This window comes from Helicoverpa armigera, chromosome 15 (assembly GCF_030705265.1).
Source record: "Helicoverpa armigera isolate CAAS_96S chromosome 15, ASM3070526v1, whole genome shotgun sequence".
Classification (NCBI taxonomy): domain Eukaryota; kingdom Metazoa; phylum Arthropoda; class Insecta; order Lepidoptera; family Noctuidae; genus Helicoverpa; species Helicoverpa armigera.
Window position 1 is genome coordinate 10,782,499 of NC_087134.1, and position 25,239 is coordinate 10,807,737.

General features: G+C 39.6%; 1 protein-coding gene and 1 non-coding gene across 2 annotated transcripts in view; both read right to left on the reverse strand.

Annotated features, from left to right (window-relative positions):
• Positions 1-22,605, reverse strand: part of LOC110377914 (protein prickle) — a 272,653-nt gene extending 250,048 nt beyond the window's left edge. Inside the window, exon 1 of the mRNA XM_064038080.1 lies at positions 22,541-22,605. Coding sequence (XP_063894150.1) covers positions 22,541-22,554 — 14 coding nt within the window. The 5' untranslated portion in view covers positions 22,555-22,605. The remainder of the gene's footprint in view (positions 1-22,540) is intronic.
• Positions 9,224-9,295, reverse strand: Trnaw-cca (transfer RNA tryptophan (anticodon CCA)). Its single transcript has one exon. It is a non-coding gene; the product is annotated as a tRNA-Trp (tRNA).
• Positions 22,606-25,239: the final 2,634 nt, after the last annotated feature.

The window sequence follows — 25,239 nt, forward strand, 5'->3', positions numbered from 1 at the left end:
GAGGCCCGACTCCCACTCTCCCACAGCCAACAAACGGGCACGCTCAGCAGCACTATTACACGTATTTAATAGATTATTCCGTATAGTGCTACAGAGCGGCCCGTCCCATTATCTCTGAGAGCAGCGGTTGCCGGGCAAATCCGTATTGGGAGTAGCCATTTTCCAGGCATCCAGCGCATCGGTCAAACACGGTACTTCAACATCAACCAGTGCAGAAGACGACAATATCTTTCTGGTTAATGTATCAGTACCGTGAACCGAGGAGAGGAATGCCGGTAAACTAACACTTGAAATTTTGCGGAATACATAATTGAACAATTCATAGGTGTCACAGTTTTAACGTAACAACTTAACGTTGCATTGTGGTTTTGTGGTGACAAGGCAACATAGTATTTGCGCTACTGTGTGACACAGTTGCGGACACAGGCGGAGCCGGGGCGCACCACATGCTGTCCGCAACACATTATGTGCAGTCGTATATCACGGTGCGTTACTTGAGACTGCAGGCAGGTACGTGAACAATGTTATACGACACGCTCTTAAATATAGTCGTAGCACCAAGAATAAATCTTTGAAACTTTGAGTGACAGATGTTGGAAAACAATTGTTCCCTTTGAATGCTAGTAGGTATACTTACATGTAAAAAATGTATTTCTACTTAAAATACGCAACGCGCTGACAGATACAATACAAACATTTGGTATTACTCTAAATAGCTCATTATATCAAAAATCATGGGTAATATTACTTGTATCGTGGTGTTTTCCGCAACATTACCGTGTGTCGTAAGACAGTGCGTTTGCGCAACAATTCCGCGCGATCTCTATCGTCGGCGGATTGTTAAATATTTGTGTATAATTACACTCTCATAACTGCGGGCACTCGGCAGTCGGCAGGGTGCTCCCACGCCGCGCTCGTTACTCAGGCATCTTAACGCTCAACACAGTTTCCTGGTAATGTATGCCGCAGCAACACGGACGCTGCCGCACAGGACTTGCGGGAATACGACACCAAGCATTATACCAATTAATTTAACAACTTAAAAAAAACCACTCGGTTTCCCACAACTACAATAAAGACATTTAACAAATATTTTCGAAAAAAATCTGAATGTTACTAATTATATGTCATACTGAACGAACCTTTATAATGGCCCTAATTAATTATCCGGCCCTTTTATTATTAAGAGGCCAAACCCCAAATACCACCGCAAACATGGCAGACAACGTAAAAAGCTCCCTTTTGACAAAACATTTAACAATACTAAAACAAACGCGTTTTTATAACATCTTATATAAACATGGAGCTTTTAAGTTTGGGAGTTGTTGAAAAAACCGTCGGCGTCTGCGGCGGCGAGCGACGAGTTTTTATCAGTGCATTAAATGCGGCGCAGGCGCACGGCGACCAGTTGCCTGCCAGAGATCGGGGCAAGATTGGTGAAAAAAATGAACACTGTTTAAGATTGGTAATTAATTGGTTAACTTAACTCTATCAATCTAATACGAAGGATACCGATAGATCGGATAATGTTTTTTTAAATGTTTTTATGGTTTAACTAGAATATCTTTAGTAGATGTCAACTTTGGCTAAGAATAAAGTAGTATAAAATATGTTTCCTCAATCTAAAAATTAAAAAATCTTATAATGTCCATTCTCTACCAGAAAGTATGGTCTTCCTACCCTCAAAACAGTGACTACTACCGGTCTCTCATTATCATCTAATTACCGAATGGTCCCGGAGCGCGCGGTGCCACTCGAAGGTAAAAAACCCAATGCGATTACGTTTGTCGAGTTTTTATTGTTGTGGCTTATCTCATTATAATCAGTGTTGGCACCTGTCACTTAGCTATCGGGAATCTATTAACATTCCTCGAGATTATTTGCGTTTGTACAAAGTGATATAAACTGTAGTTAGGATGGAACAATAGGCGATGTCTGGCTTTCTACGAGAATCGCGTCATAATTTTGAGCTTTATACCTTCACTTAAGCATTTATGGAAAGACAAAATTACTGAAGACAAAACAAGACGGTATTAACAATACAAACGACCGAAGTTTAATCCCGACATTAAAGAAATTTAACGATCGGAACAGATTGAACGATTTGTGTCCTAATCAGCAGTCAAAGCCTTGCAATCTAGGCAATAAAACAGGTACCTTAGTGCCTACACTACACAGTCTAGCACTAAATACAAGTACTAAGTACTCATCAAGTATTGTGCAAGAGTTAGCCTCACAGAGACTAACCTGTTCCTTTAACTGGCGGTTATAATTTAAGCCAAATGACTGCAAAACGTTCATTCGTTATTCCGTCTGAAGCTCGATTATTAGGAATTTATTCGATTGAGTAGCTTATTGCCCTGCTAGGTGGAAATGTTCTATCTAAACAGCTCGTAGAGTTGTTTTAGTGCAATTCTAAGAAATGATTTTGCCGAGACTGTTCGCGATATATTCAAATGGACATAAATATGACACAGTAGGTTATTGAGTATAAATAATTCAGAAGTAAATATAAACTCGTATGATCAACATTTGCATGGCAGAAAAAAACCTGATACTAGGACTACACACAGAACTTGCAATAATGAGATATGACCTAATACAGGCACGTATGCATTGTACCTACATATCTAAGAAACACATTAATACACATGTGTGATTAAACAATAAATATAAAAGTGTCCACATGAGTTTCTAATAAAACGTCATGTAGTGAGGATTCTCATTTCCTCCGCGCGGTAATTATATTCGCATCAAACGCTCGCGCTCGCCTGCGCCCGCGCTGCAGTCAGGCAACTCTGACATAAGTACACGTAAGCTACTTACCCGGGATTACTGTAATATGAGGTATTTTTAGGACAAATATGAAGATATTTTATCGTTAAAATATTATGTTGATGTGATCCGTTTATTGTATTTTATTCACTTTGAAATGTAGTATAACCAGAGGATTAGGTATATTTGATGTTAATAAATATTTATTTTGAATTAAAAGCTTTGTAGTTTTACCGATTCTTAAAGCTAATCCTCAAACTCGTAATCTTCTTTAAAGCACTCATGAATAGAAACATGTTTTTTGAACAATTCTGTACAAACTGCAGAGCCATAGAGTTCGCGCTAAATTCCGGTCATTATACATCATTATACCGACACATAATAATATAGCCGGTCTTACCGCGCCAGCCTTTTTGCACGTTCCGGGAACCGAACCCCGGCCGCTGCGATTAAAGCCCGCCAACTGATTCGATGATTGATTCCTTTCGAGACATGTTAATATTTATAAGTTCTTTATACAAGGTTCGTGATTCGGTAATCTTGTATGCACTTGAAGAATGCATTCTGTGTTTTGGCGGAGAAAAGTCCAGTCCAAGGTTTTTTCTGTGAATTTCTGCAAATTCTCCTTGGTAAAATTTTGTATAAACAAGTGACAGCTACCAAAGTGATCAATTTTTATAGAAAAAAACGTGAGCACTTTGTAGATTTTATCAGATAGTTTAAGTATACATAGAAATAAAGATGAAGAATTTAATAAAATGATAACATTTTTGATTAAGCGCATCGTATATTATCCATCACTTTCTCGTGTATGAACAAACGAGTTTGTCGAGTGACACTCGGCTCGGCTGTAATCCCCGCGCCGCTGGCATTCCTCGGTATCCGTTACCACATTAATATCTAAATATCTGGCGTTAATCCACGCTCGTGTCGATATCACACAAAAACTCCGCTATTTACTAACATATTAATTATAAACTCAACATACACACGACCGGCGCGTTTACGACGCTTGTTACACACAGCCTTATGACTCCGGATAAGGCATTGATTTCACTCGCTGCCTTCGTAAACGCACCTTGTAAAACTCGAGACTCGAGACTCTGGCTTGTTATTTCAATTTATGACGACGTTTTAAAAGCGTTAAGCCCTAAAACGGACAGGAAATAAACCTTACAATGTAAAACTATTAGATGTTACTAAGTATAAACGTTTGATGTCTACTCAGAAACCGGGGTCACGCGATACGACTCATTACATTTAGTCAAGTAGTAATTGAATTTTAGCCTTAAACTTGCAAGATTGCACGAGTTCTTAGAAAAAGCTCTTTTGGTATAAACGACACTTACCGCGTAGACGAGGAAACTAGAAAAACACGGAGAAAAGCTTTTCTTAGTACATGAGGTGACTACATTGAGCAACGAATCCCCTAGAAACAGCTAGTAAAATACAAGTTTCACAAAACCTCACCATATTAATATGATCAAGAACATTAACTAGAGCAATACTATTTCAATGGAACTCAAAAACCAGTATCAAATCAACACTCCATAAAATATGAATAAGTTTGCATAGCGCTTCTATAAATGTCCTCGTGTAGTGGCTCTAGTTAGTGTCCATGTAAAGCTGTTACAATGCATACCCTAACTACTAGCCAGTTATGTGGTAACAAGCCATGACGGCGACAAATGAATAGCTGACCAACATTCAATTAGGCCGTGTGAAGCGCGGGCGCCGGCTATCAATGGTTATTAAAACTGGGGTGCTAAATGTATTAAAGGGTTTTACATACTGCTAGAACGGCTAGAATTAAAAGAACATCATTTTAAATCTGAAAAATGCTGATAAACTGGCCACCAATCAAAAATAGTCTAGTGCAACTCCTTAGCGGCTGATATGGTCACCTGATAACATAGACAACTCCTCGTTACGGACTGGTTGCTTATCATCGCGTGCACAGAGCGCCGGGACCGACTGCGGGAGGAGGCTCGCGCATGCGCACTGCACACTGCGCCTGGGACCACAGAGAGACATTTTTTGCTCGTTACGTGCAGGTGTAGACTGGTCGTCCAACGCTGCCGACTGGTTTATGTCTGTTGCACATTATTCCGCTGGTTACAAATCCCAAGCTATCCATAACCCTTTTGGGAAAAGGTCAAGATATGCCCTACATATTTTATCTGGGGATATGTTGTTGATCATCTACATATTCGCAGAAAATGTATTAAAAATTATAAGCTATATCTTTATGTAGCTGATGAAGATAAAATCTTAAAACTATTTTCTGATTAACAAGCCCGCAGAGGAAGATGATACTTGTGGACTGTTACAAAAACATTCAATTAAATATGTAAAAGGTAACTGTAGCGCCGTGTGAACGTTCCTTAAGCAAGTGTAGCCGTCCACGGTCCGTCGTGTCCCGGAGACGTGACAGGGGACTGAGCTGTGACGTCACACATCGTGTTACCGGCCTGCCCGGTGTCAGTACTTAGCGCAGTAATTATATCGTCGGCTTATCAAGCTGCCCAACTGTATGTCTTTTTACTTTTAAAACAGTTTGTCTTGAAGAGTTGCTGGAGTGTTTTATTTTTGGTTCATGCATCTCGCAATGATATGCATCACGCATAACAAACTAGACAATCTGAGTCAAAATGAGGCCTTTAAGCACTTAGACCTTAAAGCCAACTTTACTGAATGATGTTACGACGGCAAACAAGTTAATATTAGAAGACTAGCGACTCGACTATTGCGTGTGTGGGTCGAAAGGTCACAGACGAGTCGGTGTAATTTTTCACGAGTTTTAGTGAAGGGCTGGAACCGTGGAGCCGGTCAATTATCCGTGCGGCCGAACGTAACGGTTCGCAGCCGGCAATTATCCCGCAGGTAACGGACAGCGCAGTGAAAGTCACGACTACAACGCGGATTATCTCGAACCATACATATGGGAAAATAATGGAAAGTGACGAACAGATTAAGGGTAATCTTTAATTTATTGTGAGTGCTGACTGTTAAACGCGCCGACTGGCTTTTCTTACATAAATAGAAAGAAACATGTTTGATATGACGGTGGCTCTCTTCAAATTAAAAAAAATATATTAAGGATAGTGGCACAAATCTCAGCAGCATAATCATTATTAACCTAATTAAAAGATTCTGATCACGTTCTAGTTTAAAGCACCGCTATAATTGGTCCTGCTTGTATCTCCTATCCTAAGCTGGTAATTATATTTGTGCAGCGACATGAAGTAAACTAGTAAGACCAGTAGAGCTGCAGTAATCGTACACCGAGGTGCGGCTACCGGAGCCGCGGGCAGTATCTCACCGCGCCAGTTCCCACAGGACGCCGTGAGGGGGGGGGAGCTGACCGCAGCCGCGTCCGCCGGCCGACTCACCGCACGGCACTGTTACTTCATTATCTCGTGATAAGCGGCAGATCAAATTACTCTGAACTAAGGGCTTAGTATCAAGTAACGACTATTTCTTTCTATTAGGTATAAGTTTTATCAAAAAGTTATTTGCTTTCTGAGAAGGTATAAGGTAAGGCATGTACAAGTACATAGAAGTTTATCTGAAACAGGTAATTCCGACGAAGCAACTCACGGTACGAACGAGATTGATATTTTTGACAATTCCGACATCATTTCTAAATAAATAGAGCTAGCACTGTAGATGCGTTTTACGCGTTTCAAGGAGTGCATCTTCTACATTTGCTTATTATAGTAACTTTAAAGAAAAACAAACGAACGATTAGCTTCACATGCAGAGCCCGCAAACCATTCACAAGTTTATTAAGTAGCAGATCAGCCGAAAGTGAGCCTTTAAGTTTTTAGTTTAGTGTTGTGACCGGCGGCAACAGTGGCTTGTATCTCAGAATGCAGCCGCAATGCGGCCGCGAGGCTGCTCCCACTAATTGCGCCGACGTGATGCCGCGCCGGAGCCAGAACGTCGCATGACGCGGCGCAAACGCATCAATCCAGGCCGTTTCGGACCTCACTGTCCGGGAACTGAATTGTACACAAATTGCTTGTGGAAGATACAAAAACTGTTGATTGGAGGAGTTCAAGCTTGTTGCCTGGAGCTTGCCTTTTTGGTTTGAGTTGGTTTAAGGACAATTTGCTTGTTTTACTGTCTCAAACGGATCAAGGAGGTAAAGATATATGTATACCTTCCTAAATCTGTTGGACATGTAGAATACTTTACTGACCGCAATAAAACCCAAAAAAAACACACCTGTGACTCACCCAAACCTAATGAAATCAGACACTATGATTGATCAAAAATTCCCGATAGCTTCGAAGATGGTAACCATTCCTGTTGAATGTAAAGAATGCTTTCCAAAGTCAAAACAAGTGATTCAATACGCACAGAAACAGGATGTAAGTCATTTAATATTTTTAACGATTTTTATTACTCATGGTGACACGGTGATTTAAATCTCCCAGTTAGATGGCATGTTGGAATTCCGAGTGACGATGAAATGTCGCGCGGCACATACAAACGAGCCATGACTTCTACTGGTGACACAGTCGCGCTGGTCACTGACTGCCGGACCCCAAGGTCAACACAATCCACATCATATGACCGTTTAAATACATAAAATACACGAGATTTTAAAATTAGATCAGTGGTTTTAACAGCTGTTTTACGAGTTTGCATTTGCATACAGATACTGGTTATTCAAATGAATGTTTGTGGCGCAACAATATGGCGCAGCGTTCGACTGCGATTAGCTAAACGATTTTTAAAGAATGTCTGTGAGGATGCTTAAAAAAATTGTGTAAATTGCTAATTTAAAATCACATTAACATATTACACAACATTAAATCAAAAGAAGTTCTCACACAATAAAGAGTTGAATTCTTGGCTTTCGATATAGAAATGAACTTATCGAATTATGAATTAATGATCAGAACCAGTCGGCATTAGCGAGTGAACAACCACATCGCGTACAATGGCGTTACTTGAACTTTGACTCTTGGTATCTGTGTCAGTGAGGACAAAGCAACACGATGGTGCGGCGACGTGGTACCTTCGCAGACCACTGAACAAAGACCCAGCGAGCTTAAGGTACAAGACGTCTTGAGATGGTTTAAGGTAGTGACACGTCTAGCCACTGAACAGAAAGCTTCGCTCACGAGGTGGCAGGTGTGCCGAGCGCGGGCAACCATTAGCGTATTGCACCCCGCGACAATGCCACTCCGTCTTATTGCTGCTGCTTTCTTAAGACGTCAACGTTGTCTTTTCACTGTAGCTCTACGAAACCATCATTCGTCGCTTTTTCTTTGAAAGAAAAACAACATAATGCAGGTGCCATTTTTGGCAGTTTTTGTGACCTAACTAAAGAACATTGTTTTAAGCTCCCCACTATTTACCATAAGTATTATTTTACTATTCAAGCAAATATTTTAGAATGCACAACCAAATACTGCGTTGTCGCATACTTAAACAGTGTTTCGTTGTAGTTTGGTTTTGATTTTGTTGTTGATCAAATCGCTAGAAGTCGAAGATCTTGGCTGAACTTTGAAACATTATCTTGATAAACAACAAATTGTTTTTGTTACCTTCTTACATACCCGCGTCACCTACGCTATACAGTTTCGGAATGAGACAAAAAAACTATAATTTGAATAGTAATGACCAGTCACAAATGACTCGGCCACCGTTCTTAATCAAACAGATGAATTTCCCTGCGGTCACGGTGCATTGTTCCCGTGGAACAAGGCGCGAGTAGTGGCAGGTCGCACCACAGTCCAATAATTATCACAGACACTATGTGTGAGTATTACATCGAACATTATATCATTAGTACAGCAATGAGCGGTGAACCATTGGGTAATGTTCACACTCATTGTCAATATCATTTGAATAGCAGTTTTGTGTTAAGGTCTGAAGGACTCTATGGCAGCGAATTTGGTTTGTAAGTCGGTACAGAATATTGATTATAATTTTCTTTGAAAAGATTGATCATAGAAAGTTATCTATTTAGGTGAACCATTTCATTAAGACTTAATCATGATTTCTATGCTAAAATTTTTCTTATAAATTTTATCCATCCATCAGTAATTTATAAATACGTATGTACTTAATTGTTTTAGTTACATAAAACCACATTGACATACATATTTATATTTATCTGGTCAGAATATCACTGGTAGAGTGCAACGAGCCCTTAACACCGCGGATGCGCGGACCGTGAAATAACCAAATATTACCAGCCGTGGGAACTAATGGCAGCCACACCACGATACCAAGTCATATTCCTTCAATATTTAATAGCTTACATTGATTTATACTTGTTTTGTTGGAATTCTATTAAACTAGCAGTTTCATAGTGTTTCTGAAGCGTCGAGTCAAAAGCTTCCATAACAAAGATCAAAAATCGGTGCTTTTCATTTTCAATAAATCTATAAAAAAAAAATAAAAAGAAACAATTATCAAAAATCCAAGTTGACCCCGACGTGATTTGAACACGCAACCTTCTGATCTGGAGTCAGACGCGCTACCGTTGCGCCACGGAGTCGATGTTGTGCCAATCGAAATTTTGCTTTGTTATCTCAGCGCGGTCCTGACGTCACCTCGTGACGTATAATGAGTGCTGAGTAAATGAGTGCTATGAATGGTATCTCAGACGTCGGTGTGTGGAGCAATGACCTTGCTGGGGTTATTTTTGCATTTTTACATAACCTTTACTCGTTATAAGTATTAATTTATTCCATTTTCAATGCTAAGACGAGTTTTATTATATTTGTCTTCAATTTCCGATAAGATAAAATTGCCAATACGATATTTAATTAGGCATATTGGACTTAAAAGTATCTGCGTATATTGTCGATATTATCCCTAATGGATGAGCTCACTGTGTCAATCTACATACAAATTATTTGTTAAATATGTTTTAGCATTAATTAGCAAGCGATGAAATCAATTCCTAATATTGATTTTACATAATGAGCATGTTTTGCCGAAGCTAACGCGATGAATACTTAAAAATTAACATTTCCTATAAGTAGAAAGAAGTGGCCTTTACGAACCTCATAAATATAATATCAGCTCGTAGTAAGTAGAGTCAGGCAGTCATAAGGTTTGTAGTTACGTTTATCTGAACACGAATCTCTGCTTGTTGCTTAACATAATCTTGTGATTTATGTCATTTAGTTTAGAGTTCATAGATATGTTTAATAAAATATCTTTGATCTATTTATCTTGGATACTTCGATCATTACACGAAAAATTCCCCAAGAACTCACAAGCAAAGAATAAGAGAACTAACTGAACAAAAAAACTTTGTTTTTTTTTAAATATTTTCTCAAAACCGTCCATTTCCACAGTGGGGCGCTTGAGCGTAAGCTCCACTCAGTAACCGCGTCAATAAAACTCCTTCAAATACACTTAAGCCGGCGGCGCTAGCCCGGGCTCCGCGTCTTGCCCGGCCTGGCCCTAGCCCGCTCTACCCCAGCGTGCCCGGAGAGCTGCACACTCGCAGTTTTCACTCCAGTTAAACTCCCTCGGTTGAAAAAATCGTAATCCTTGTTTTAAAGTAAAGTCATTTATCGCAGCGACACCCATTCAAGGGGTGGGCACAGAACTGCTGACTCAGCAACATCCCGACTATCCACACTTATATAAAAATCTGGTTTGTTTGTCCGTCATAATGTATTAAATATTGCCCATATGTTAGCCTCATTTACATGGCATAAGGCATTAGAATGTAAAGCCAGGCAATTCAGATGAAAATATAAAATCACGGCAGAACTTTACTATCTATTTGAGTTTTATAGTAATTTTATAGCTCCGTAATTATATTTGATAGGGTTTTAATGTTCAGATAAAATTTGATTTGCATAGTGAACCGACAGTTCCAACTATTTACTCCATTATAAGAGAGATAGGCAGCGAGCATCGATTATCAGCTTCTATAAACATTGCTAATTGTTGACTGGTCGACACATCAACCACAATTTATGGCTCATTAAGAGGCCACCGTGCCATCACCACCGGCTTATTGATTTCGTATAACGCCAAAATTCTTTTAGTTTTATATGGCTATTTTCGTGGAATTTGTAAGTTACACACGAATTTCTTAAAAGCTCAAATGGATCCTTTTCCTAAGTGAATGCGTTCGGTACAATTCGGCAATGTTCGGCAAACAGTGCCATCAATCTGTGCAGGCATAAAAGTAAGTGTTCTGGAGCGCTACACGCGCGCGCCGGGAAAATGACCAACTACTCCATTTATTGAATGACGCCCACGAGGAAAACCCTCACGGGGAAACGGTAATTTGATGACTAGCATACAACGGTTTAGTTTAAACACCACTTTACGTAAAACGTTTTTTTTAAATAATTGAGTGTTGCCACAATAAAGTTTCAGTAGGAAAATAGGCTTTGAAACGCTTCATAAACGTAATCAAGAATTAAGTAAGACTGAGTATTAGGAAACCGTAAATATATTGGCCAGAATTGTGAGAAACGGATACAAACGTTTCTGCTTATTGTGAAACCTTCAAAAACCACAACATTTCATTACACACTAGCAGCTGCCCGCAAACCAACACTGTAAGTATATTTCCATTGAAATGAATAATAAAATGAGCGAATACAAAAGCAGTGCTGATCTTTACGATGTACTTAACGTGCTATGAACCCGGGCGGGGGCTCGTGGCATACATCAAGACGCCCGGGGCTAGGGTCCCGCTGACGGGGCTTAGCGGCCCCGCGCGTAAAGTGGACTTTAAGCCACGCAGATAAACGAGCGGGGTGACTCGAAGACGGTAAAATGGACTTCCTTTAAATAATCTTGAGCAATATCCTACTTACCACTGAACATTTTCATTCAATCGAATGAACCCCTAACTAAGTACTACAATAATAATAATTTGAAGCTGGCATCATTACATTGATTTGAAATGAAACTAGACTGAAATAGAGAAAATTTATTTTTGAATCATTTTTAAATTCAGCGTGCCAGAAAAGCAAGTGTTTTCAGGTTTTAATCTAATGATTTTGATCTCTACGTTAAAATTTTTCCCTTCTACTGCTTTCAATAATTTCCAAAGGATACCTAGATGCTAATGACCGTCCACCATGGCACCCGTGAATCTGGGTAACGCCGCGTGTGAGCAATGTCGCCATAACCGGTCATCATATTTTATTCCCGCGACAGCTCGAGGTGAGCTGATAACAATAACATAACGTCAGGTGCTTCTGATGGCTGTAGCTGCCTTCTTTCATATTGTTCACGGGTATGCACGTCGTAAATAATACGGTTATTACTTGCTAAGCAGACGATTATCAGGTAAGTATGAGAAAGCAAAACAAATCGTTACAGGATTTGCAATACAAAACAAATTGGAATGACTTGTATAATATTAAAGAAATATCATCAACAGGAATAAGGCAAGGAGCAAGCTTACTACAATGAGACAGTACACTTCGCACTTCGAATGCATTACCACAGATTACTATAATAGTTGCGCTTTACTTATAATTACTTATCATCAGGAAGAGCTAATCGCCGAGTGTTTAGTAAATTGCATTAAAGTTAACAGTAACACGCGTGTGTCGAGTTAGCGAGTCCGCTGTAATGCCACACTGCGACATAATTGTATGAGTGTACACCAGACGCGCCGGATAATCGCTGCGATTAGTCGCGATCACCTCCAATACTAATTATGTATGCGGTGTAAACGTTCTTCATTATCTCACCCAAAATTCAATTAAGTTCTAAATTAATTTCTGATAGCACGCACATTAAGATAATATCATGATCTGCTATTATACTTCTATAAGTACTATCTATATGTGTAAAGCTTTCTTTTTTATTTCGTATTTAAATTAAAATGTTATAGGATAGATACCACTGTTAATCGGCCTTTAGCTCATCAACGAGTCCTAATAAATCAATAGTAACGTCATAACTATACACGAGACATCTATTTTCAATTTCCTCGCTATAACTCCGTATTGATACGATTACATCAGTGATAAGGGTGATAAGTTATCATTAATTGGTGCTTGGTGGGTCGCGTGTCGGGGCGCCACCAATCGTCCGGCTGTATCCACTGCGCTTCATATCTGAGAGATAACATCTCATGAATCACGCGTCTTCCGGCACTACAGTACACTGCAGTACAGTGCTCAATGAAACACAGTCAGCTGCCTGTGTTTGTGCTGGAACACGCAACATCTCCGCTCATCCAGATCGCTGATTATTATTACTTTGATACAGATTTTATACTATCTGATGAAAATGCTACTTTCTGCTTATAAGCAAGAACATCTTCTCAGATTGTTTTGGATTGTGTAAAATGTCAGCCGTCTACCGACTTCGTAGAGTTGGTTCACTCATCGTGTTACTAAACAAAATAAAGAAAGAGTTGCCTTTCTTTACCCGTTATTTAGTTATAGCTTGTGTTTAATGAGCCCTTCTCGAAAATTGACAAAACCTCTACTAGAGACTCCAATGAGTGAGCTCACAGCACTCAGCGGACGGAAGGCAACAGTTACGACTATTTTAGTGCGACTACTGCAGTTCCAACAAACGGTCATCTTATTATGTTCTACACGGATCTAAGAATACCTACCGCGTATTCTGCATATTCTGCATTATCCGAACAGTACGTTCAGATAAGCATCCTTTGAAGTCTCCAACTGACCAGACGGTACTTCAAGTTGTCCGAGACCATATCCGGCTCTAATCTTATTCAGGCCTGTACATTTATATTGTGATTTTCTAATTTATGTCACATATGATCTATCAACATCACTGTCGTGACATAGGTCGCCGAAACTGGGTCCTTCCGCGTACTGACCTAAACTAATCCCAAGGTAAATTGTATCAAATCAGGATTAATATTCATAGTCGGCCGTGGTTGCAGGCCCACGCTCTCTGTCCAATGAGCACAAGTGCAGCTATTATCTAGCATTAGCGTCCACGTGGACGCTGGACAGCCGGACAGTGCCGCGGGCGGCTCGCGCCGGACACCTCGGCGCCGCGTGTCCGGGGAAATACGCTGTTTGTGTCAAGTGTGGGAACAAGTGCCGTGTCCTAGTGATAGTCGAACGATTCTGTGATTGTAACTGTGCTGTGCTGTCCTCTCACTACTTTAATCTTGGCAGGATGTTAAAGTGTCTAATCGTGCGCTCAATACATAAACCTTACTTCCACTTAAATATAAATAACCGGGACTCTAACGCAATATACATATACATTCTATACGATACATACCTATGTACAATACCTTTTTATACCGGTCATTGGTGAACTAATGACAGCTTACTACCACTTACCTAAATTGCAGGATTATAGACGTTTCATCGACACAATATAATTCTTATCTTAAGGTCACAGGTTTTACTGGCATAAGACTTAGATTACTTTGAAGAAGAAAAATATTGAAATCCTTTTGAGTCTACGGTTGTTTTTAGGAAAAATCAACTTAGCATTTGTGCAATTATCTATTAAGTGATACGCCCTAGCAATACTTTGTTTATTAATTAGGCACTAAACGATTGAACTTTACCAAGCCTCGTATTCACACACCTGGCTACGTTCACAAAGGTTGTAATGCCTATGAATATCTTCCACGAGAGGTTTCTGTCGTGCGATATGTTCTGTGTTGGTCAGCATCGGCGCTATCGGCAGATAAGTGTGAGATTATACGCGCAGTGTTCACGTCGCGCGCCGAACTAATAGTCGTTAATCTGTAGCTAATGGATACGCTTGTAATGTTACTGTTAGTGCTCATTGCCTGTAAGGTCTCTTATATCAGTTCGAAATGTGAAAGTTTGCGCTTTTCACTAACAGTTCGCTTCTTAGCCTGCTTTCATCTACCCTTCCCACTCTGTTTGCCAAAGATCATCAACAGATTATTCGTCTTAATTTTTACCATTCATCTAGGAAGGTAATTCAGTCAGTCACCAGACAGTAAGCAAGTCAACCATGTGCATGAGTTGAGTCACAACAACAGACGTTAACGTTAAATATAAATAGTCACCGGTGAGCGTCCTGCGCCTGTTCTACTTCAGTGCTCAGCGCTTCACCTGACTCACAACACACTAATGTGAGGGCAAAAAGTGAAATTGCAATTTATCTGAAAATGCCAAATTTTCACAGCAACCTTTACTACAACGGCAATTCGATGATCCTATAAATAGTCGCTGGTACTATCTCAAAAGATAAAGATGGGTTTTCAGCTGCATCTCGTGTGAGTCCACCTCATTCGCGCAATATGCGACAGTATCAACGAATAAAACTGTCAAAACCCATTTATATGAATAATGCCGTCTTTTCGAGCATTTTTTAATTTTCGTACTTATAATTTTGAACCATATCTTCGGGCGCGTAAGGTATAGTTCAGGTTGTGATGAAATGATAAAGTGAGTTAACTGAGTTTTTATGGAGCGTATGGTAAGTGGCAGTTATAAGGCGGTTTAGGAGGGAAATATGAAGGGAAAGCTTTATGGCGAGATTTAAATTGTATGGCCATTCACGAGTTAGCTGCAGGCTGCGGGGGCGCCGCGCGTGAAGTATTACTCTTTAAACTCGATTGTCATGATGAAGCTTTGTGTAGATATCATCTGTTTCATAAAAGATTTCAACTTTTTAATGGAAACAGTACTTCTTATCGCACTTTTACTTTCTCTGAAATTTGTTTAAGCTATCAATCGAAGCAAACATTCAGAATTAAGTGTTGGTAGATAAAATCACTTCTGCTCTCGTTCGCAAGTCTCAAGCTTTACAGTTGCAGTAAGTGCATCCGTATAAAACCAAGTACTAAATCTTACGGAATGAGTAGGCGGACAGTAGTGGATCAATAATACTGTAATTCAATTAATATGATTGCATACAAAACATTGAATCGTAAATCGTTGGTTACGGCGGCTGTTGTCTCATGTCGTAACTATCAAGTGGGAACAGTTAGTGCTGACCACGTTAACTGCCCATAAAGATAATCTAATTTCCTCGTCCTGATGGACTGGCTAGACTTACATTTCACTATGGGCGCAGTTCGTTAACTATCCGCCTGTATTTCAACTCAACTCATTTCACGTTCGATATTTAACCGCCTACGTCGATAGATTCGAAACAAGATTTTCAATTTGTGTCTTCGTTTCTTATTTTTAGACCTCTTAGAACGCATGTGTTTAGATGGTATCTAAATATCAACAATTGGACTGCACTTACTCGTAAAAGGATCATCCCAAGTAGTCCAATTTCCTGATCCGTCGTAATGTGAGAGAGTGAACAACAGACACGTAACACAAATAGACGCGAGCCGGATAAGGCGAGTGCTGAAGTGTCCGGGACTACACGCCAGTCACGCAATCAGTGTTGATTGTACGTCGCTGGGTGCGCAGGCGCCGCCCACCCGGGATAATGCTGGTAAGGTCACCACGTCGGGGTGATGACAAGGACACAAATAACTAGAAGATCAAAATGCAAGATGGTTACAAGAAAGGATCGCTGCAATGTGCTTACAATCAACTCTGTGCCGTTAGATAATTTTATCCACGTAGAATTTATGTCATCTTTGGCTAGGTTTTCTTGAATTATTCGGTGTTATGAAGACATTAGACATTAATGTACACACATGACAAAGTATGAAAACATGTATAAGTAAGAAAACCTCCCATTAGAACATTTTATTCTGAACTTGAAATGTTATACCTATCAAGGGCCGATTCTCTCTCAGTGAACTATACGACATTCTCCCTGTTTCCCCTAATATAAGCATCAATTAATCACCAGATTGTAACACGAGACAATCGCGTAGTGTTGTCACTAGAGGCTGCGTGCGCGCCGCGTCACTCGCTGTCAGCCAATCAGCGCCGCGGTTACATTTCCAATTCACAGGCGACCGCCGGCGGATATCGTGAGTGACAGCCCAACTGACTCGCGTGCTTTATTTGCTTTTAATTTAGAAAGTACCGCTACATGGGGCCAGAGCAAGGGATTAGCCACATGTACTTCTCTTTTTTGATATGTCACTGACGTATCGAGTGTTGGAATGTCAGTCATAGGTTTTTATTTTGAATAGATCTACTACGAGTTCTCTTGAAACGCAGGTGTGCAGAAATGTCAAAATAATGAGAAAAATCTCTGGTAAGATACTAATTGTAGCAGTCAAGAACCTGTTGCACTAAAGCTCTACACTGAAGTGACTATTCATTTCTGTGTGTCAATTGACGATATACAAATAGCACGGACGGAGGGAAATCGTGGTTTGAACAAACATTTGCTTTATATTTCACCTGGATCTTATCATGGTGTTTTAGCCTGAGAAGTAGTGAGGTATATGCCCCCCACCCATGTCTCTCCCCCCGCGTCACGGTTTACGTGTAGTGCAGTCATTGAAGCATTATTGCTACGATTTTTTTTACTGTGAACCGATTTTCATGAAATTTTGGAATTAGGTTCATCTTACCCTTAACTTCAAAAGTGAATATGATTTGAACTCCGCCACCCCCCCTGGGGGTGGTTGCCACCCCTTCTTTGGGGTGAATATTTTTTTTGCAAAATAACCTCGGATATAGATAGAAGACCTAATTTTAAGCAAAAGTTGTCTTTAAAGTTTAAAAAAAATCCAATACTTTTCAAGTTATTGGCAATTGAAAATTCGCAATTTTTTCACGTTTTTCATCGGTTTTTTGCAAATATCTCCAAAAATATACGTTTTATCGAAAATGTATAAAGAACGAAATTGTAGCAGGTAAAACAACGAACAATTTGTTTTTTTTATAAAATGTCCTAAGTGCAATATTAAGCTAGATATTAAAGATCAAAGCCGTTTTTTATTTTGTCTGAAATTTAATCGTTGTGGTCAATGCCATGTAGCGGCGAGTAGATGCATTTTATACATTCTAATACAAATGGGTTTTGTAGTGCTTGAAATAAGGTTTAAGATGAGCACTATTAAAAGTCTTTTGCACGTAAAATAAGTGAGCTGTATTGCAAATAAGGGGAGCATCTTATATTTTTTCTTTTAAATCAATGGGTTTCATAAGTGCCATTTCCACCAAAATTAAAATTAATCGTATTCCGCCAAGGATTAACTTTATTATGAAGAGTTTGATAGATAGTATCAGTTTGGCTGCTTCAGGACGTTAAGTCGTATAATGCCTAATTCGCAAAATGGCAAACAGTCGCAAAAAGGCCAATTCGTGAATGGACTAATTCTCGAAAGGACTACTTCGCGAAATGGCTAATTCTCAAACAGACAGATATTTTTCAAAAAAGTCACGATTAACGAAAAGAACAAAATTTCAAATTAAAGAAAAACCCACTTGTTTTTCATAATATCTCAAAAATTACAACAGATACGTATAAAAGTGTACTGAAAAAAAATTAGGTATTTTTCTGACAAACAATTTGGTTTGTTTGTTTTTTCTGTCGAACAAAAATTGACGGAGATATGATTGTTTAAAGAGCGCGTGGCAGCGCAAACACAGCCTCTCTTAAGCCCTTTAACCCTTCACCGTTTTAGAAAAAAGTTCTTTACTATATATTGCAATGATGGATGTTGTAGCTCTCTTCATTACTTTTACAGTGGTTTTTTATAAATTGTGATAGCATGAAAATTGAAGGAGTTATGGTCCAAAAACTTGTCATATTTTTTTCTACTTAGTAACTGAAAACTTCGGAGTGTCAATATTTGGAGCAATGTGAAAGTAGGCAGTATAATAAAGAGTCACAACTATTGTAATGTGTATATATGTCACCGGGAAATAATAAAACTCGTGAATTGATCAACTTACTAAAATAATAGATGGCATAAACTACGTCGATTAAATTTCAGACAAAATAAAAAACGGCTTTGATCTTTAATATCTAGCTTAATATTGCACTTAGAACACTTTATAAAAAAACAAATTGTTCGTTGTTTTACCTGCTACAATTTTGTTCTTTATACATTTTCGATAAAACGTATATTTTTGGAGATATTTGCAAAAAACCGATGAAAAACGTGAAAAAATTGCGAATTTTCAATTGCCAATAACTTGAAAAGTATTGGATTTTTTTTTTAACTTTAAAGACAACTTTTGCTTAAAATTAGGTCTTCTATCGATATCCGAGGTTATTTTGCAAAAAAATATTCACCCCAAAGAAGGGGTGGCAACCACCCCCAGGGGGGGTGGTGGAGTTCAAATCATATTCACTTTTGAAGTTAAGGGTAAGATGAACCTAATTCCAAAATTTCATGCAAATCGGTTCACAGTAAAAAAATTCGGAGGTTAGACCGTATTTTTCGCTTCAATGACTGCACTAGTGGACCGCAGCAGTTTACGAGCGCACGCAGCGCCGCACTGTTTGTGCTCAGCACTCACCGCTCGCATCTGCCACAGTGAAATATTATGGAAATACGCAATCTTACGACCACTTGTGGATATGGAAACCACTTACGAACTCCTCACTGCGGTTTCTTAATAAATATTTACTAGAAATATGTACAGTTTCTGCATTTCATCACGCGCAGTGTCACACTGACATTCATTTCATATTGAATAGAACTCTTCGGGAACTGCATCTCAAACGTACACTTGACGACAAGAGATAGCACTTTTCTGAAAGGCTTGAGTAGTTAAAAGCCATCAATAGGCCCGACAAAGCCTGGCATACATTACATATATGGTAGTATGTCTTTTCCATTGCCTGCAGGCCTATTGAGTTTTTACTTCAGCTACTTACATCGATGTTCAATTGACTTGTCATAAGCCATGTTAGTGCGCCGGCTCTGTACTAATACTAAGTAAGATATCCTGCTTGCGCAATATTCAGCAGTTCGCGCCCTGCTGCGTTCCGTATTCAGTACACGTCAAGTGAAGACACGAAACTTTTACAGACAACTTGCAATTCAAAGGATCATAACTCTTCATTCGAAGGGGGTCTCATTAACCGGAATTTGGTGATAACCTTTCTCACCGTATTGCCTAAAGTTTGGGTCAAGGATCGTCATTTTAATTCAATTGGCAGCTGTTTTATCACAAGCATTTTATTTTCTCATCAATCAATCACAAACAATGTATTTCTGTGTGAAAAGGTTATATTTTCTGCTTTAAGCCTTTATACGTTCCATCATATACGGACTCATGAATAGCAAAAAAGGCTAAATCATTTTGAAGCATTTTGATTTTCTATAAGGTTTTGTAGTCAAGATTGTATATCAGCATCTACCCAATTACTTTGTGTAAAAAGTTTCAACAGTAGACTTTCCTAGAATAATCAGCATTAAAGACAGTTCTGAGAGTCTGTCTCGATCATTATACCCTGTATTACTCAAAATATATTAATTGTTAATATACTTTTGTATTGTGTCTTTAAGAAATATCCTGATCAAAAATTCATAGGTTAACAAAATATCCATTTAGAACTACACAGAGTTTCCAAAGACATGATACAAATTGGTCCTTGACAAGGTCTTATGTTGGTTTGAAATGATCAATTCCACTTATTTTCAAAAGATGACGACATTTCACTGCAGGTACATATTTGGTTCGTTCAGAGAGGTCAGCCGGTTGACCGGGCAGTGTCGAGCGGCCGGGCTACATAAACAGTGCTGATTGCCGGCGCCCGCGGCGCGCCCGGGGCGAAGCCTCACCGCCTCCATTGTCGGCTGTGATGAATCTATTTGTGACTTTATTGTTATTTATACAGACACTTGAGGTAGCCATGATGGATAGTTTCTTTTGTAACTGACGACAGACTGGACTAATGAAAGTAAAGGATAAGAATTTTATTAGGTATGATGTTACGGGAGACCATTTACATGTATCGAATATAATAAGAGAATAACATAGACAACTTTCTCACAAAAACCATGCCTTAACTAAATCGATTAGAAATCAAATCAACCAAAAAACACAGACAAATCAAATCGATTGTCGGAGTCAACCCGGCGGTTCAAGGATGTCCTTTCTTACGCTACTATTAGGAGCTGCTAAAAACCAGTCGTGTGACAAATCTCACACAAAAACATTCGACAGGTTACTATTCCGACACACGAACATATTGAACAAATTATGGAAATATCGTCTCATATAGAACAGGTCTTCGGGAGCAGTAAAATCTGCAATAAAACGATTGGCATAAAATTAAATGATACGATGTTCATTAGACGAAGTAAAATGAGAGTAATTAAAACTGGTTCCACTTCGCTTTTATACATTATATATTTCTGATATAATTTGTTATTGGCGCTAATGAGTAACGAACTTCATCATAAAAAAAAGAATAGGAATCTCAGATGCCATTTAGTTCGGAATGTACAGCAAAGATGACACAATAGTTGCGTCTCCGGTGCGTCGGTAGTAATATCTCCATCTGCGTGGTGAGCACGCGGACAATGGTCGCGGGAGTACAATGGCGCGACCTGCGACCTGCGACCAGGGACCGCCCCTCTCCAGTCGCAGGTCCCATTGTGTACCGTGTTACAGTTTGTTACAAAACATCGTCCAACTGATACCTTATAAGTACTCATGACTAAGAACAATTGTTACAAAATTACCAGTCATCTCTGATCTATTTTGTAAACACAGCTAAACCTGCTCTAGCTTTGATTTGAACTGACGAGACGCGCAAAGCTTATTGTAATCAAACTGTAGCAATGAAACTGGAAAGGAAACGGTTAAAGAAGGGTCCGAGATTTGCATTAATCTTGTAAAAGCTGGCGAAGTAACACTTCTACGCCACTAGTATCGACACAAACCTTTCAGAGGTGTTCCATAAACGCTACATTTATGCAAATAACTCACACCGGTTCCAATACTCCTTATACAGTGGGAGTTACAAAACGTTAGTTACTAGCAATTAATTATCTCGCGGTGTATCCTACATTTGACTGGTTGTACGATCAGATTTACGATATTGTGCATGTTTAAGAGTGTTTATCGGCCTGCATCGCCTTATTCACGTGCAGTAGGTGCAGATGTAACTGTGTCCGGTTTTTGCGCGGATTCCCGGAGCCGCGCCGGAGCCGGCACCGCGGGTTCATACCAGGAACACATTTTCTCCGACGACGGTAAAAAAACGGGAACAGAGGTCCCTTCAAGAAAGCGCAGTGTTTACTCGAACGCACTTAACATAGCATGATGCTGGCTGTGAGAAGGTATCATGGCGGAGGTAAATACAGTGGCTATATTACAATCCAGGTCTGCGGTAAACATCCGCTTTGCTGATGTTATTTAATTAAAAGACGTGGAATAGTGACGATGTTCATCAAGTGCTGGTTACAAGTACACAATCAATCAATTTTTTGCCGCGCTAAATGAGGTGCCATGTTTGATATTTGCTCATGTGTTAAAGTAATTGAGTCATAACGTTGTCCAGGATCTAAATTCATTACGACACCTAACATGTAACGTATGATTTACAAATAGTAGGTTAATTATGAATATTTATTTGAAATATTTATGTACATCATTGTCATTGAACATCCTTGGCAGTCGTTACGGGTAGTCAGAAGCCAGTAAGTCTGACACCAGTCTAACCAAGGGGTATCGGGTTGCCCGGGTAACTGGGTTGAGGAGGTCAGATAGGCAGTCGCTTCTTGTAAAGCACTGGTACTCAGCTGAATCCGGTTAGACTGGAAGCCGACCCCAACATAGTTTGGGAAAAAGGCTCGGAGGATGATGATGATGATGTATGTAGACGCAAAGACAGGCTTATTCAAAATGTGCCGAGTTGTTTCCTCTTCAATCATCCTGATGTTATATGATCCACTACAGAGAGACTACTGAGACTTAAGCTAAGAAGCCTTATGTATAGTTACCTGTCGTTGTGCATGAGGTCTGGGCGCACCCAGGCCCGGCGCCCCACTCGTCGTCATCGGCGGCGCGCGCAGTAGCCCCGACAGCCACGTGTACGACTTGCTGCGCTTCATCGCACGCGCACCATGCTGCGCCACTGCTCCAACCACTTACAGCATTATCTTCACTCCGCACTTAGTATCCAATCACTGCTGTACTACACAATCACTGCCGTACACTGTACTCTTTGCCACTTTATTTTTTATCAACACTTTTATATCACGTTTTGTATTTAGTTACGATAATTCAGCTGCACGCAAAAAGTATTAATGTTATTTGTCGGAATGCGTTAGGTTCTGCGGCCACGCTCTCCGAACTATTCATGGCTGTACAACAAAAGCTTCCTTATTAGTCTGTTTCGACACATTTGTGGGTGAGGCTTCAACTGCCGTCAAAATGTCAATTAATTTTCGACTCATTAAAATTTCTCACTTCAACACGCAATCATGAAAACACAAACATATCCAAATAATTTGTCTGATTGGTACCTTACTGTTGTAAAATAAAGTGTACAATAGACTGTGTGTGAACAAGTCAGACATTTTGTATTCTCATCGAACAAAATTGACGTTACGATTGATGTAAAAAACGTTCAGAGACGAGCGGCCATTACTCGCGAGTTCCGTACCTCTGCGGTACTGGCCAACGTTACTTATAGAACTAGAAAAAGACTTTGCCATCAATTTGTGGCCTGAAACCGTATGATTTTTTAAAAATTAACTGCAATAATTATAAATCTATTAAAATAAGAAACAATTCGCAGTTTACGTCAGAACAAAATTTAATCAGCAGGAGATTCAAGTCGAATGGAAATTCACAGTGCTTATTGGCATGAATCAACTAAGCATATCCATTTTTTTAAATCGCGTAATTTTCGAATCGTATACATACGTAACTCTAAAACTAGCGATGTCAAGTACAAAGCGTGACCGTTACGTGCACAAAGCGCGATGATCAATCATTGAAGCCTCATCAGATGCTATAGTGTGCCTCGTCCCACTAATGCTGGGCAAAATGTGAGCTTTCCTACTTAGCCGGGTAACGAATAGTTCGGGAGAGTGTGCCTCGTGCGCCGGCGAGTACCTGCAACAGAGAGAACGAGTTTAGCAATCGTGCCACATTTACTCCAGTACTCGAGGCACCTCACACTCGAGGCGGCCTCGAGTCCTCAACAGTTTGGTGCGAGGCGTGGGAGGGTTATACTATAATGATTTGTTGAGAGCTCGTTTTATATGTGCCGAGGGTACTCACAAACTGTTGACTACACAAGTGGACACGAGCGACAACAATATATTGTTGTGTTAATATACACATAACCAACAACATTCACACAATAGTCGTTTATTAGAAACTTTAATATTCTTCTTAGAAAAAATCACGTATTAAAGGAATTATTTCTGAAGTAGACAGTTGTGTCCAAACACGGGAAGCAAGTATGACATTTGAAACAATATGGGTATGTGACAATTTACTCAGTGAAGTTAAAATTAACATACTAATGAGTAGTACCGGCCACTGACAAAATGTAAACTAGTTGTACCCACGCGCCGCGACTCGCTAAATTAGAACGTCACTTCACGTCCCGACGGATTTAGATATCAAAGGTTTTGTACAACGAAGGACACAACACAATAAACACTATTTACAAATCTCATGACACAACAAGCAACCATGAAAACGAAAACTAGATAATTGTAACTCCCATGAGCGAAAATACAATTGAAATGTGTACCTCTGGCTTTTGAAAACATACACAGTAGGTCAAAAACGTTAGTAGCCTTTTGTTTGTCAGTTTGTAACAATCGACAAAAAATACACAATCATGTACCTACGGCAGTTGGCCCACATCGGTATGCGTCACTCACGCAGTGACACATGCTAACTACATTACATTACTAATTGTATGTAAGTACACGATGTACGCGGCACAGTGATTACTCTTTAGGAAGGTCGTGTGTGAAGGTTCTATTTTCTACAATAGTCGAAGTAATTCCTCGAGGAAGCATAAAATATACAAAGTTAGTCGTTTCTCCATCACATGCACGCTATGTAACCTGTGATAAACTTATGGCTTGATTAAATTGAGAAATTCTTAGTTCAATGTTCCTGTTTGACTGGACTTGTTACCGGGACCATTAACACTATATAATTGACACTACTGCAATGGTACTTTATCAACCCAAATAGCTGGCAGATACAGATATTCGATATAAATTCAAAACATAACCGTTTACGGCGGCCTGTCCACTAGCATACCGCATACCGCAGTAGCACTCGCGGGGAAATCTGGCGAAAGCAACGGCTGCGAGAAAACCAATAAAACTGTTGGCTTATGCAATGAACTGGTACTTGTAAGTTGTAGTACAGTTGATGTCGAGCGCCCCGGACAACTACTGCGAGGAAATGTATCGCCCAACCGCTAATTATCGTCGCATTCGCGATTTATTACGTTGTGTGTTCTTAGAGGTGTAGTAAAATAATGGCAGAGTTTAGTCTTAACTGCCACAGCTAAAACATTTCGCAATAGCCAGACACCATGTGAGTTTTTCAAAATTAAAGTATTCTTTCGCAATTTATCATTTCATAAGAGCCCAATCTTTAAGAAAGCGTTTGCAACTTTCAGTCGACCTGTCCAAACTTTTTCACTTTCCACAAAATTAAA